Here is a 15,877-nt window from a genome sequence, read left to right as displayed (position 1 = left end):
GGGGAAGGAAAATCAGGAGGCTGTAAGCAGAAATACTTAGGGAACAATCTTCTTACTTCTAGCTCAGGTATGTCTAGACATGTTTACTTTTCATTCCCTCACAAAGCATTTTACTCTCAAAATAAGTGCTCTATTTTATAAATCTAGCAGAGAAAGCCTACCTTGTGCCTAAAATGAAGAACAAGATCCCGAGGAGACAGACCTGGGATACCAAAGAGACAGCAATTATTCCAGTTCAATGGCTAGTAAAGATACAAACTTTACTTTTTGTCACTGTTTTGTGGGGGGAGAGGATACACTCATTATGCATTCTACATGAATATGGTTATTTAATAGCAGAACTCATACCACATTCTCTCTTTTGTGCAGGAACAGTAACAAAATGAACAGTCACAATGAGTTGCTACTGTTGGCTGCAATGCAGTGTTACAGAAACATTGAAGTAAATCCTATATTGTACATTCAGCAAACACAGGTAAGAGTCAGAATCACATGGAAGATTTCCCAAATAACAGGTAGACAAAACGTCAAGTACTCCAAAACATCATCTAAAAAAATTAAGTACTGTTTCTCAAAAGCACATGAGCAGTCGCTTGTCAGACTGTCAGGTCAAGACACAACTCACAACTAACGTCCATTATGAAAGCAGAACTGCCTTTATTTGACATTTATTTAAATCCATTAATAAAGAAAAGCATAACAGAATACTGTGCAGGCACACTGACCTTTGTGCTTAATCTGTTAATGCACATAAGCAAATTAGCTCAGAAAGGGAATATGTTGATTAGGGTAACATTATCTCTGCTACTTGTACAGGAAAACCACTTACCAAGATAAACTTGTGACCCTTCTAGTGAAGTCCCTCCCAAGGAACTATTCATATGATCATAAAGTTCCTGGAAAAGTTAAAACAGAAGCCAAACAAACAAAGAAACAAAAAAAACGGAAGTCATTAGTCATTCTGGCACAAAATCCAGAATAAAAAAAAAATCTTATTCAAGGATTTCAATGTTTTATTCCAGAAAGAACATCAAGTATTATTAATGGAGTCAATGGAGATACAGGCTGACTATCATGCTTGTTCTTGTATTTCAATACAAATCAGAAAGTTGAGGGTCACATATTTCCTGTAATTTATTACAGGAGCTGAATAGCCGAATAACCTACGAAAACAGAATATCTGAGCAAACCACTAGTTCAAAATGCTGAAGTCTTTAGCTATATACTGAAGGCCTTGCTCTACATGGGCAGTACTTAAAAGTTACCTTTAGAATTGAAATTTGCGAGAAGTCTTTCTCCTCAAAATACGCATGGGTAATGAGCTGCAGCTTTGCCTGAAGTAACCCATACAAAGGCTTGAAAGAAAAACAAACAAAAGCAAGTGAAAAAAAAAACCACTTGTTTAGAACTTAAGTTTTCTCCCATTCGCATCCTGCAATATAATCAACTAACTACTACACACAGTTCACCAGGTGGGGGAATGGAAGGATCTGACTCCTTAGTTACTACTTTGCAACATCTTTCTCCTGTGCTCATTTTAAGTAACTATTTTCTTTCTATTTGCACATACTATACCATCACTGAGCATATTTCTGGAAAAGTACTTTCCTGCTTTATATATTGCTCATGCAGCTGTAATAGTAGCTTTTTCTTCAGCTCTAAGTGCAGAAAGAACTTTTATTCCCTGCCTGGAGAGTGGTAGCTTTTGCTAAGTAGAAATACAAGGTGGCCCCTCAAAACAAAAGTATATCTGTGACTATCTTTCACAGTTGTCAATACCTTCAGTTATAATAATGATCTAACCCTGATATCATATATATAAATATACATATGAAAGGAAGAATTAGTAGCACTTAAGAATCAGCAGGAGTGCAAATAGATATCCCAGTCCCTGACAAAAGGCAGACACTTTTACAATTTCTCTTACAAGAAGGTACCAATTCAAGGCAGCTCATCCAAATGCCAAAGCCTTCTGATTAAATTTTACCTCACCATTTTGTTATCCTCTGCAATGATTTAAAAAATTGTATGTTTAGAGCTGGAAGTTCCAAACAAGAATATGGGAACCAAATGATTTTACTATGGTATTTAGAAGTGTTTTGAGAGTTAAACAAATATTCTTACCAGCTGACTGAGAACACAGACACTTTTCTGCACTGTTTCTCGGGTGATGTCTGCTTGCCGTACTTTTAATGCCTAAGAAATAGAAGTATTACAGTACTATTACCCCACACAACTTCAAGAACAACTCTTTTACAGGTCTAGTTGCCATATAGCCCCTTTTTTAAACAAAATCCTAAAACTGACTGCCTTCAGAGGTGGAATATCTGAATGATGTAACAGTGTCTTTACCTAATACAAATGGTCAAAGCACTGACTTGTCAGAGTTGTGATCTCATCCCACTGTGCACAGCACAGATGCAAACACAGCTGTGATGACAGGCAGAGGACTGCTTAAAAGACACTAAATAAACAGCCCTGGAATAGCCCAGCAGTAGCCCTGGAAAAGGCAATGGCATTTTAAACTCAAGGTTATGTAACAGAAAAGAAGAAGCCACAACACACCACTTACTCTTCTCTAATATTATCAGTGAAAATGGATCAGGCTGAAAAGTCTGTAAGTCAGGCCTGGGAGCAGTTTGCTTTACACTCAGTAATTTTCTTTGAGCCATCCATAAAATAAAAGAGGTAGAACAAACTCCATTCTCAACCAGACCAAATGGTCCTACTACTCAACAGCACAACTATAAAGGGTGAGGGCAGAAATACAGCCAAGTGATTCACTCAATTGCACAAAACAGCAAGTGTGCGGACTGCAGCCCACACATCAAAAAGCCAGATGGGAAGAGTGCTGGAGTTGTTATATGAAACACACATTATTTTATATTCTACTTGTTCCAAAGAGTTCAATTTAAACATCTATTTTATCTAAATTGGTTAGCAAACAGTATAAACTGGAATCAAGAACACAAAAAAGCCAAGTTAAAATAGTTGTATAGTTAAATAGAGCAAGACTTCAATCACAGAATACAGTGAGGACTGGCTGTAAAGATAGTGAGTGAACTAAAATCAACATGGATTATGGTCAAAAGAAACAAAACTAAAATCTGCACATGGAAAACGTCTCCTATAGCATAAAGAGAAACTTCAAATGTAATCAAGGTGCACTTGAGACAAAGAGTACAAAATTTGCATCTTCTGAATGCAATACACTTTCAGAGCTCAAAGCCACACAGCATTCCAGCTTCTTAGCATTTCACTGGAAAAGGAGTGGTTTTGTTGTTGTTTTAAAAAAAATCTGTAGTAACACAATTGTAATTACATAGGTAATACTACTGCTGCTACTTTTGAAAATTTGGGTACACTCCAGTAGATCAAACACATCTTTCCCCAAAGTGTGATCAGACATACACTGTAGCTCTCTTCCCAGTTTTTCCAGCTTCCTGCTAAAAGTTCAGTATCAGTTAAGCAGCTACATAGCTGCATAAAATGAATGGCAAGATTCTGGTCCAGTCTGCAAGCATACTTTTGGCAAAGGAGATAGGTGAAGAGAAACATCACTACATTTGCATGGCCAGAACCCAATAAATACTCCAAAACTCTTCGCAGTCACACAGTGGAGAAATTTAAACTGCTTCCACCCAAGAGTCTTACTTCCCGGCAACTGGTCTTGACAGCCTGACAGACTGCCAGCTTCATTTTGCTACTTGGGACTGATACCTGGTTCTCTCAAGAACCAAAACATATTGGTCAATTGTCTTGGACATTTCAAAAGATCACAATACATGCCCGCTAACATGAGGGAAATAAATAGTTCTCAAGTTCTGTAGCTACCTACTGAGTAAATTTTCACAGATAAAAAGTAAGCTGATCATGTAGTTTGAATCTTGGTGTTAATGAGAGCCATTGAATTTCAGAATCGTTAGTTCAAGTCTATTACTTCAGTAGTATTATTCACAGATTGGAAAGTTACCTTTGCTTCAATCTGCCTATAGCAAGAGACACCATATACTGTAGTTTGATCCCCACATCTTGGTGGTAAATGGAAAAACACGGTATCTATGAAAAAGAAAAGAATGCTTCATAAGTCACTAACAAGTGCTCATTATCTTTGTTCTCAGCATCACTTATTTATAAAAGGGTTATTTATTGCTGAATATACTGGCACATGCATTTTCTGAGATTTGAAAAAAAGGAAGTCATCTATAAAGCTATGCCTACACCCAAATTAGAGTTTCCTGATAGCACAATAATTTGTGTAAGAAGCTCCAGCTGTGCCAACATGGATATTCTGACAACAGCCTCACCTTTAGCCTAAGCTCCTTTATCAGCCCACTGACAAATGTTCTGAAGCAGCTATTAACAGCACAGATGCACCACTGAAACCAACAGGTATGCTACTTTTCCAATTCGGTATGGACGAGCAAAGGCAGGGCACTGTAAGACAAGACCCACAGAACCGGTGGGACTGGCTGGTACAGCAGGCGTGCGATGACATCAGGAAGCTGATTTTTTTTTTCTACCTTCACGGCAATTAAGGAGGACATATACAGCTGAAAGATTAGAGCTGCTGACACCCCTACCCCTGCCAAGGTAGATATTCATGTACAGCACCACTATGATAGCAAAAATGATTTGTGAACTCTAGCCTCACACAAAATTGTTTCCCCTGTGCAAGTGTGACATGAACAAAAAAAAAATCCTGGTAAAATATGGCACAAGTGAGGGTTACAGCTTGAGATACATACACACACACACATATACACACACTTGCTGCTAGTGCCAAAAAAATGTTGCTAAGTCATAATTAAATAAAAATACACATTATGATTGTTTGCCTTTCAAAATGTAGAATGAAATCTTTTTTGAAGGAAAATAAAAACATTTTACTCAGTCTGTAGTAAATGCAGAATAAACGATCACACATGCATTGAGTCCAATGGAAAGAAGGGTTATATATGAAAAAATGTTCCCTTGAATAAGTATAATGCCATTATGGAGATCACATGGGGTTTTAGTAAGACTTTAATACATTTCTTGCACCACGCCATGCTCATTGCAAAAATGTAACTGCCAGTGGGAGTTAGTTGAAAACTCAGAATGAAAGAGACAGTTATTAACAATTATGTTTACTGGAACTTTATCTGAATCAGATTTACCAATTTCACGTTCATGTGCATCCTTGCCTACAAAACACCAGGCTTTACAACCATTTTGTTGCCATGTCTGTTTTTCTTCTCCTTACCAAAACCCACACATTGATAAACTTTTAGTGCAACAATGAAACTGGCCAAAGTTGAGCTTGGATGGTGATGAGCAAAGAGGGAACAGGTAAGTGAGGTTACATACAATTTTCCTGGTTTTGAACATAGCCTCCTGCTCATTACATATTTAGCAATGCAGAAAAAGAACAAAAATCATGACCCGGTGCAGAGTCAGAGGTACTCTTATTGCTGCTGGGAAGGGGATTCTTTTGATATGACTTCCTCTGCTTTCAAAGGCCTCTGGAAGCTGGAGGATTAGAAAGCTAACTACATCAGGTTGAAAAAAAATATTAAAAGTAACATTAAAGGGTCTGTTATTTTGCTGTTTTAAGTGACTTCCTTGTTTGCTGCTGTGCACAAAACATATGAAAACAACAAGCAAATAAGTGTCAAAGTGATGAACTAACTGCTGTCAAATAAACAAATACATGCAATAATAAACAAATAATGCAATAAAACTGAAAAAAGAAAAAAAAAACCTCCTGCAGTGACCTCGCTGGTAACTACATGGTGAAAAAAAAGTTTTATCTTTCTATTCTGCTGACGAATACACTGAAGATCCTACACTTTATATTTGATGGTTTTCAAAATATGCCTTGCTACAGACATTGAATAGCTTGTAGGTCCTTCTAAGAATCACTGAATGTTAACGGAAATAAGAAAATAAATAATGAGTAGATACATTAGAAAGCAGAATTTCAGAATTTCCATCTTCCCTTAGCTCAAAACTGGATTAGGTTTTACTCAAGAGCTAATTCCTGACTCAGGTAGCTTCTTTAAGGAAAGCTGGTAGCCTTGTTTTGTGTTAGGACTACACACAACTGATATGTAACCTTTAAACTGATTTTTTGACATCTGATTTATTGATGTAGAAGATACAATTTTATGTTTCTTCAGAATTTAAAGTGAAAAATTGATCATATTTATCAATTATTTTGCAGCCTAAACAAGTAGTGGAAGAAATCTAATAGCAAAAAGAATAGTTGATGAACTGTTCAGATATTTGGATTTTTATTTGCCTGCAGTAGAAGCAGGTAGGAGGCCTTAGCACATGCAACTTCCTCTCAAATTTCTTACCTTCCTGGTAGTTGTGAGCGCCATCTGGCAAGGCAAGAAATGGCAAGTACTTCCATTCCTCTGGTAAGCCGTGGCTGTCGTGCCCTTCTCCAGGCATTAGAGGAGGGTAGGAGAATTCAACCTAAACAAACAAACCAACCAAAATAGGAAGCAAATAGAGAACAGATTATTGTTACCAAACAAGCAAGCCTCTGTAATTCAGCCTGGCATTTTTTCTCTTTAGAAATGGCATGAAACAGTTTTTCTTCCTACTAGTATTCCTCCTCTCTTCCTTCCAAGCACCCTTGGACTGACTCATGTGCAGTCTAACTGACAGGCTTAGGGCAGATTTGGCTCCCACAGCTCTCTATCCAGCCCAGTACCTTTTCCTCATGAGAAATACAGAGCAGATGTTCAAGTAGAAGGCGTCACCCCAGCAGCTGCCTACCTTCTCCCCTCTGCACACAGCCAGCAGCACACGGCTGCACCTGCGGTACCAGCAGAGGTCATTGCTGGGGCGCACACGTCCCGAGATCAGATCTGGCTTCTCGCCGCCCCAAGTGCTCATGGCTAGGCAATGCTCTACCACATGCAAGCCTGTGTTTTACTCTAGTGGATACTGAATTAACCTCAAAAACTATACTAACAGCAAAACACTGCTTTTAAATATTTTTATGCCCTTGACTGTAATCATGCAGCAAGTTCTATGCATTTACTACAAGTGCCTCTTTTTTCTTTCCAAGAAATCCTGACTTTCAATTTCACCTTTCATTTGTCTACCTTTCACCTCTTTTTCTCAGTAATTCTCTATTCCTTGCACTACAACATTTGTCTGCCACAGATCCTGAAAATCAGCATCTTCAGTATCATCCTTTCATTTTCTTTCCCTACGGGTAAGCTTCTGGGTTTCTAGCCACTTTCAACAAGTCTTTTTTTCCAGACATACATTTCTTAAATCACTGAACACAAATCGGGGCACAAATTTATCGTCAGAAGAAACTGATGCAGGATACAACTCTTCTTGGAAGACATTTGGCTAAAAAATAGTCAGCTCTAGAATGCATAAATGGAAATTTGTAACTCATAGGAAATAAAAAGTATGGCAAGACAAGCACTCAAAATGTTAACATTGGATGATAATTTCTTTTTATGATTTATGAATACTGTATAAGATGCGGGTACTGAAGAAATGGGAAACAAATCAAGAAAAGTGAAATTTTTCACCTTACCACACGGTGACACTCTTTCTACAATCATTGCCAACTGGCTCCCGTGTTCTTTTGACAGTATGAAATTAGCTGAAAAACTTTCTCCCCTTTGTTCTAGCTAGCAGTATGCTGTCAGCACCTCAGGTGCTATCGGATACTCCCAGCAGCAGGGATTTCTGCAGGCTCTGACAGTTCCAAACTCAACAAACTGAACAGGCATTAATGAGACCAGCAATAACCTTGTTTTACATCAGCCTGCTTCTTCTGCATTTTAATGTAGAGATTTCTATATTAACGTGTGTATAGGTGAGAGAGGATCACAAGACTCAGACAAAGCATAATTAAGATCACTTAAGCACCTTTAAATTGTCTATTTTATACAGAGATGTTACGATAGATCTGGTTTATATGACATACTATTACTCCCCCTCCCCAAAAGGACCCACATAGAGAGTACCCTCCTTCCTAAGAAGGGATCCCATTTGTGTAGTTTAACAGCTTGCAGAAGCACTGCTTCTTGCTGCAGTGGCTGAGAGGGTGCAAGAAACAGAGGCAGACAGCTGTAAGAAGAAAAAGGACAATCCAACAGCAAAGATGGTATCCAGTCCCCTGGTGTACTTCTTTCTACCAGCTTCAGAGTTCCCAGTGGTTTCATTTTAAAGCTGTTAAGTCAAACTTTTTCGCAAGTAGTCACTGCAGGTGAGATTCATGTCATCTAACTACATATCAAAAAGCAAGAACTCTGAGCCAGCTTTCCTAAGCACTCCACACAAAGAAAACAGACACCTGCAGAGGGTGATTCATCTGATCTGTTTCCTTCCATCATCTCCAAAGAGAGATGGCTCAGACTTAGAAGTCTAACTTGCAGATGACTGAATTAATTCAGATGAAAATCACCCTAACTGTTCCTTATCATCTAGACATCTTGCTTGACTTCTACGGCTCAATTTACAGAACCGCATCAGCTCAGGTTAGGATTTTTTTTGCATTAAAATCACACAATTCAGTTTTATCACTTCTGAATTTTTGAACAACTGAAACTGCACTAAAATTCTTTCTCAGGCTGTGCCTGTAAACTGCTTGATACAGAATTTGTAGCTAAAGCGACTACACAAAAACCAAAACAATTATTTTTCCTCACATCTTCCACTTTAAACCTAAGAACAACTATGATGGGGGTGGGACATGACCACAGAAGGGACCTTTCTCACAGTTCTTTCCTCCCCTCATGGACTAAAGACAGATGAGCTCATTTTTCATTTAATTAAAACAACAGAACTCTACCTAAATCTACCTACAGGTATATGCCTAAACACGCACTTGATTTCCCCGGTTGGCATCAATACATAGATGCATTATGAGATTTGCCTGCAAATAAAAGTCTTTGTAATAAAGCTCCGTATTCAATAGGAACAAACACATACACAATTTTTTTGCGTTGATTGCCTGAGAAGATTTTACAGGCTTTTATCCCTTCAAGTAAATTGAAAAAGTCATCTCAAATTAAAATTTGTATTAAAACCTGAACTCCTCAGAGACTTCAGAAGAAGCAATATAAAACATGAACCCAAATCTCTGCTCATTTCTTACTCTTCCAAGTGTCAGGGATCTTCATTACAGCTGGAAATATTGATTATGCCTGTCAAGGGGTTTTGATGGCAATGCTTTCTGCCTGTTCCAATTGTCGTCTTCTGTACGCAGACTGCCAATGACGGATTTCAGAACAAAAATCAATACAGTCTACTGTGTCATGACTGAGTGGAGAAATAAATAACTGCACTACACAAAATATTTCAACTTCTGTGGATTACCAAGCTAAAATAAAATACAAGAAAAACCTGAACTGAAGGACAATCAAGTTTCTGGAATTGACATCTGTATCTTTCTGTAATTCTGCTACCTTAATTAACCTTTTGTATGCAGTTTGTATTGTATCTAACAGTTTGGATGCAAATACACAATCTTTTCTTGTTTGGGGAATAAGAAAAAAAAAAAGGACTAGGCAATCTGTTTTGGTTCCCCCTCTTTAAATTCACTAGACATTTGCTATCTTGCATTATTCACAGTAATAATAGATGAGCGCAGGGAAGGAAAATTGTATTTCTGTTCTTATGTTTAGAAACTAAGATGAGTTTTTCTTTGCACAAATGCATTGATGTTGTCTTACACTAGATTATGAGTACACAATCAGAGGGGAGGTTAAAAAAGGACTTGGATAAAAGAGGAATTTCCAAAATATAACTGCATGTTATTACACTACTATTACTGTTATTACTACTATTACACCCATACATTAGAGAGGTAGCCTCCACTGATTTTCAGTGAATTTTATATTCAGGTCAGGTTGTTTTCCCTCTCCGCAAAAGTGTTGTCAAGTGTTAGCAATTACAGCATCAGTTATATCCTCAGTGAACATTAACCAGCAATAACTCAGAACACTGCTAAGGCACTACAAACTACAGACTTCCCATGCTATCCAGTCAGTCTGCTGTTCCATGTTTGAGCTACTCCATTTACAAGTTAACCCTTCCTACTCACTGTCACAATACGTGTTCCCCTCTTCAAAGGAGGTATTTTGAAAGATCTCTCTTCAGGCTGCAAATAAGGAAATCATGGTCCCTAATAAGTTTTCATGTTGCGTGAGTCAGCAACGTGCCCTTGTGGCCAAGAAGGTCAATGGTATCCTGGGACTGGAGCACCTGTTATACAAGGACAGGCTGAAAGAGCTGGACCTGTTTAGCCTGGAAAAGAGAAGACTGAGGGGAGACCTCATTAATGCATATAAATATCTGAGGGAAGGGTGTGGAGAGGATGGAGCCGGTCTCTTTTCAGTAGTGCCCAGCGACAGGACGAGAGACAACAGGCACAAACAGAAGCACAGGAGGTTCCAGCTCAATATGAGAGGGCAATTCTTTACTGTGAGCACTGGCACAGGTTGCCCAGAGAGGTTGTGGAGTCTCCTTCTCTGGAGATACTCAAAACCCGCCTGGATGCCATCCTGCACAATGTGCTCTAGGTGATCCTGCTTGGCGGGGAGTTGGACCAGATGATCTTCAGAGGTCCCTGCCAACCTCGACCATTTGGTGATTCTGTCAAGTTTTTCCATTAGTTCAACAAGGAGAAGATTTAAGTTCAGCTCTCTTCAAAAACCTTAATTATTTTAAATGGCAGTACAAAATGAAAAAAGGAAACAAAAATTAAACGAAAAAAATGCTTTTACTGAGTTGCAGAACTTAATTTACAGTGAGTGAACCTACTCCATTCTAGGAAAAAAATTGCTTTGATGATCTCTCCATTGCTTGTACTGTATCAACAGGTAGAACAACTGTTTCATATGAAGAGAAGGAGACTGGCAAAAACACTAATTACAGTCATAAATAATTTCAATTCATGTCTAGGATACCAGCTCTTCAATCTCACTTAAGCAGAAAAAGAACAAGAAAAGTAAAAGGATGTTGAATATTGAGGATACTGCTAACCAGGAGCGACAAAAACAACCAACCACACACAACAAAACAACAAATTAAAATGACACATGAAAATTGATCCCTCATTTCAAATAAGCCAGTATTTGAAAGCTGGGATTTTTGAAGGAAGTTTTTCTGATATCTTAGTCCTAGCACAGACAGAGCCAGAGAAAACCAGTACACCAATGATTTTATCTGAGTCACCATAACAACTGCACCATTCAGCCAAACAAAACTCTAAGCACATAGTTTGTCTTTCAGCATTGAGAACAACTTAAATCACAATTTAGCCAGATTTAAATGACAAATTTTCCTCATATGTATGACAGAACCAACAGATCAAGATCTACAGGCCGATTAGACAACCTGTAAAACAATACCACCTCTGCTGTAATATTAAAATACAGAGATATAATGACCTCTAACACCATATTCATATGTTTATGTATACACATATTTGAAAAGAGTATTTTACACACACACATGGAAACAGCTAAGGGAAATCAATGTATCAGAAAGAGATAGGGCACTGTGTTTTCTATCCTTCCAGTTCCTAAAACTTCTTCATGTTCCCCCATCACAAAGCTATAGAGCAATACAAGCTCCAAGACACCATTTGTAGTGCTACATGTGCACAAGAAAACCATCTATGTTTGCTTCAAAAACTAACTAGGTTAGTACAATTTTTACTATAGGGCTCTTGAAACATAAACAGAAAAAACAAAAATGGAAACCTTAGTACTCATGCTCCTCCCAAGAGGTGCATAATATTACTGCAGCCATTTCAGCCTAGGGGACTTTCTAGGGAGCTCTGTGTCCTCCAGAAAGGTCTTTGTGGTCTTATAGAAAATAAGTTACAATTCATACAGGATGGCCTTTTAGGATGATCATGAAATGACAGAATCGCCTGAGTTGGAAGGGACCTATAAGGATCACTGAGCCCAACTCAACTGGCTCCACATAGGACCACCCCAAAATCAAGAAACATTTGGACAACACTCACAGGGTTTGAACTCTGACAGGCTTGCTGCTTTGACCACTGCCCTGGGGAGCCTGTCCCAGTTCCTGAACACCTTCTCAGTGAAGAACCTTTCCCTGACACCCAGCCTGACCCTCCCCTGTCACAACTCCATGCTGTTCCCTCAGGTCCTGTCGCTGTCCCCAGAGAGCAGAGCTCAGTGCCTGCCCCTCCACTCCCCTCGTGAGGGAGCTGCAGGCCACCATGAGGCGCCTCCTCAGCCTGCTCTGAGCAGCAATGCACGACTAGCAATGCTGTGCCTGATGCACCCCAGGACAAGGCTGGCCCTTTTGGCTGCCAGGGCACACTGCTAGCTCACATTCAACTCTCTGTTGACCAAAACCCCCAGATCCCTTTCCACAGGGTTGCTCTCCAGCCTCCCCTCCTCTGGCCCATACGCACATCCAAGTTTGCCCCGTTCCAGATACAGAACCCGGCACTTGCTCTTGTTAAACTTCAAATTGTTGGTGACGGGTACAAGGTACCTGAGAAGGCAGCTCCCTTACTGAAACAAAACGGTAACACACAGTTGTATTCCTCAGCTACCTCTGCCCAGTGCAGCAGCTGGTTTATAGCAGGGTCAGCAGCAGCCAGTTTTCCACCCACACAACCAGCTGCACCCATCGACTCTGAAAGGATGTCCCCAGCTCCACAGGCTGGTGGCAATTCCTTCCTCCCATCACATGAGACCCAGATGTGCATCCCTTCCTCAGCTCTGCTGCATGCCCTGGTTCCAAGTGGCAAAATGGGGGAACCAGTACTGTCGGCATGCTTCAAAGCACATGTCCTCTTCAGTGCAGAAGCAGACATTGGATCTAATTCATAGGGCACACGCTGCTGGACCCACGCTTTCCAAGTGAGCTATCACCCTGTTGTATGAGCCAACAAGCATTTGGGTTCTTTACCACAGGACGTCTGATGGGCGCAGAACAGCTCTTAGTTAACATGCTCCTTACTTACGAGTTTTAGCATTCGTTTTAAACCTGAGTGTGGACAAATTCAGCTCCTTACCAAGCACAAGGCTGAGAAGGTACAGAAACACTGCAACACCATGAAGCACAGAACATGCTCTGCTCTAGGGAATCCTGATGAACCAGGCAGCCCCATACCCTATTCCCCAGAATGTTATAGCAGGCAAATAACTTTCTTTCAATTTTTGTATGCACAACTTTGAGAGAGCTTTTACAAGCAATGTGCCTGCCTAGGCATAATACTTTGGCACCACATACACACTGTGAGATGGATTACCAAAATTATACACAAACCACATAATACGGCAGTATTAGGACAGGGAACTATTATAAAAATTACACTATCAACCTTGTAAAAGTGCCGAGAGGCCAAGCTACTATTATTTGAAAGCATTGTGAAACAGATATAAGGTGCCACAGAGGTACAGAAACACACCATTTACCAATTTAGCATTCATTCATTTACTCCACAGAGAAGACAAGATTCCTGGCAGAGTGCCATTTACGTAACTGCTAAGATGTCGTGACATGTACAGAGAACAGACAGATCAGAAGATGAAAGCTAATGATGATGACGATGGCAGGTGTTATATAAATGCCAAGAAGTATTTAGGAATCTTCTCAACTCACATCAGGGCAACTATGGAGAAAATACTCAGTATAGAGCCCTTGGATGAAACGCTTTATTTCCTGTATGGGACTTCAAAGAAACAATTGCAAGAATATCAAAGCACAGACCTCTTTAAAGCTTGAAAAACTAAGCAAAGAAACAAAAAAAAAATCCACCATACCTGGGAATTTTTCTTGAACACCACAAAATACTAAATATATGGATTATATAGACATGCAAAGAGTGGAACCCACCATTAATGCTACATAAGAGATTAGAATCTGTGGTATTGTTTACAGAAGTGAAGCATCAGATACCAATTACAGTGTACTTACCAATGCATTGTGTACTTAAAATGATTAACATTCCATGCAAATTTGAGTAGCCTTTCTAATAAAAGCTAAAAGCTTCTGTTAGAATTTCTACGTGTTGAACATAAACTCATCTATATATTTCCATTTAATGCTCAAAAGTTTATAGGCTAAATTTAATACTTGATTCTATTGCTATTAACACCAGTAAGAGACGGCATGCTCATAACACTCTGTTAAAGTGTTTAAATATTATTATTACAAGCAGGGAGCAGAAACAAAGGAGTTGTGTTCATGTTTACAGGTTATTGTCAATAGAGCTGGGAACAAAACCCTTTGAGTAGATTCCAGCCTAGATCCTTTTCCAGATATTTTTCCGTTGTTCCTCTAAAAGGCTCTTATTTAATCACTAGAGAAGACTATCTATTGCATCATATCTGCCTACTGCACTCCCCTCCACCCCCAAACAAAAGACACAAGGACTTTAAAGACAGGGCATACACTGCACTTACACTGTTTAGACAGCATCAAGCAAATCTATCAGGCACAGCACAGTAACTGCTGGGTTGGCAGAGATCAAAAAAGAAAAAAGAAGCAATTCTCCAATAAAGCAGAGTTTTGGAAGAAAGGCAGCAGACAAACCGAGACAGGTTAGAAGCATTCCCTTCCCTAAAGAAGGGAAAGATGCATCCAGAAATGCTGTATGTGGAACCTATTTGAAAGACTGACTTCAGTGTTTCCCCCTTGGAAACGTGCTACAATAGAGGATGCAAAGACCTGAAAACACAGGCAGTGCTCCAAGCAGTTCATAGAAACAGTAGGCTTAACTTGCTCATTCCTTAGACAACTCCTAAGTCTGCAAACAAATTCAAGTATAACTTGCAAAAACTCTGATTGAAGACAATCTCCTTAGCTCTCAGCTGCTCTCCAGGCACAAATGAAAATAGGCCATGTGCACTGATTGATCAGGCCACTGTATGTGCCGATTTCTGCAGATCTCAACAAGAATTATCTTCTGTAGCTAAAGTACTTGAAACTCTCAAATTACAGAATGAGAACATACATAATTCAAGAAGGTAAGACCTCTTAAAGTGCATTCTTCCTCTAAAATATCAAAACATATTCAGGACCTTTTCTAAAAATTGTGTATCAGTTGTTTCATCATTGATCTTAAGATTTATTTGTATGCTAGGAATAGAATACACAATCAGTCAAGGCAGGAGGATTGATCTTCAAGCACAGTCGACAAAGAAACATACTTAGACATGCAAGTTGCACAATACTTAGGAAAAAGTAGATATCATGTTTACATGAAAAAGTTAAAATACTCGAAAACATTTTAAAGGTCCTTCAGACAAACTTTGGGTTTCCAAGAGAATATGCACTTCTGTATTTATGATAGTCCACTGCTAAGTCTGTGATACTAATTTTGAAATGCCATACAGAAAATAGCAGCTAATGTTGACCTACTTATTCTCCAGAACAAGGACACCAAGCAAACAAAAGTGACTGTAACATGCTGCTCAGTCAAAGACACACATGGTACTTCCCCTGCAAAGTGCACACATCCCCCCCAACACAGAAATTTCACTGTTTAAGTAAGTAAAGAACAATTTGCCATATATTCAAGCACCTTGAAACATACCCCAGGCAATGTCCACGCACTGTACAAGGACAGAAGTGACCGGCAGACTGCTCAGGACACTGCGTGAAGAAAAGCCTGGCTTTGTCCCACTGCTTCATAAATGAGTGAGATTACAGGCCTGACCACTGGCACGGTCAGAGCCTGAGTTCACAGAGATGTAACAGCCTCAAAGCCTCATAGCACAAATGGAAGGTCAGGTTTCTTATACCAGATCAGGTAGTGCAGTAGCAAAGGGACCATGTAATCCTCAAGAACAAGTCAATGGGCTAACAGCAACTCCTGTGTAACCTTCTTGTAAGGTTTTCCAGCTTTGCTGAAATCATTTTT

The 15,877-nt window shown here is 39.3% G+C and overlaps 1 protein-coding gene across 4 annotated transcripts in view; it reads right to left on the bottom strand.

Annotated features, from left to right (window-relative positions):
* Window positions 1–15,877, bottom strand: part of AVL9 (AVL9 cell migration associated) — a 48,036-nt gene that overhangs the window by 24,503 nt on the left and 7,656 nt on the right. For all 4 annotated transcript variants that reach the window (XR_004779599.2, XR_007707783.1, XR_004779598.2 and 1 more), the window contains exons 2-7: window positions 6,342–6,462; window positions 3,974–4,059; window positions 2,125–2,196; window positions 1,266–1,355; window positions 830–896; window positions 162–202 (exon numbers count right to left, since the gene is read on the bottom strand). Coding sequence is in view for 1 of the 4 variants with exons in the window: in XM_035552361.2 (XP_035408254.1) it covers window positions 162–202; window positions 830–896; window positions 1,266–1,355; window positions 2,125–2,196; window positions 3,974–4,059; window positions 6,342–6,462 (477 nt within the window). In the remaining 3 variants the exon portion in view is untranslated. The remainder of the gene's footprint in view (window positions 1–161; window positions 203–829; window positions 897–1,265; window positions 1,356–2,124; window positions 2,197–3,973; window positions 4,060–6,341; window positions 6,463–15,877) is intronic.

This window comes from Cygnus atratus, chromosome 2 (genome assembly GCF_013377495.2).
Source record: "Cygnus atratus isolate AKBS03 ecotype Queensland, Australia chromosome 2, CAtr_DNAZoo_HiC_assembly, whole genome shotgun sequence".
Classification (NCBI taxonomy): domain Eukaryota; kingdom Metazoa; phylum Chordata; class Aves; order Anseriformes; family Anatidae; genus Cygnus; species Cygnus atratus.
This window is presented reverse-complemented; position numbering and strand designations above follow the sequence as displayed.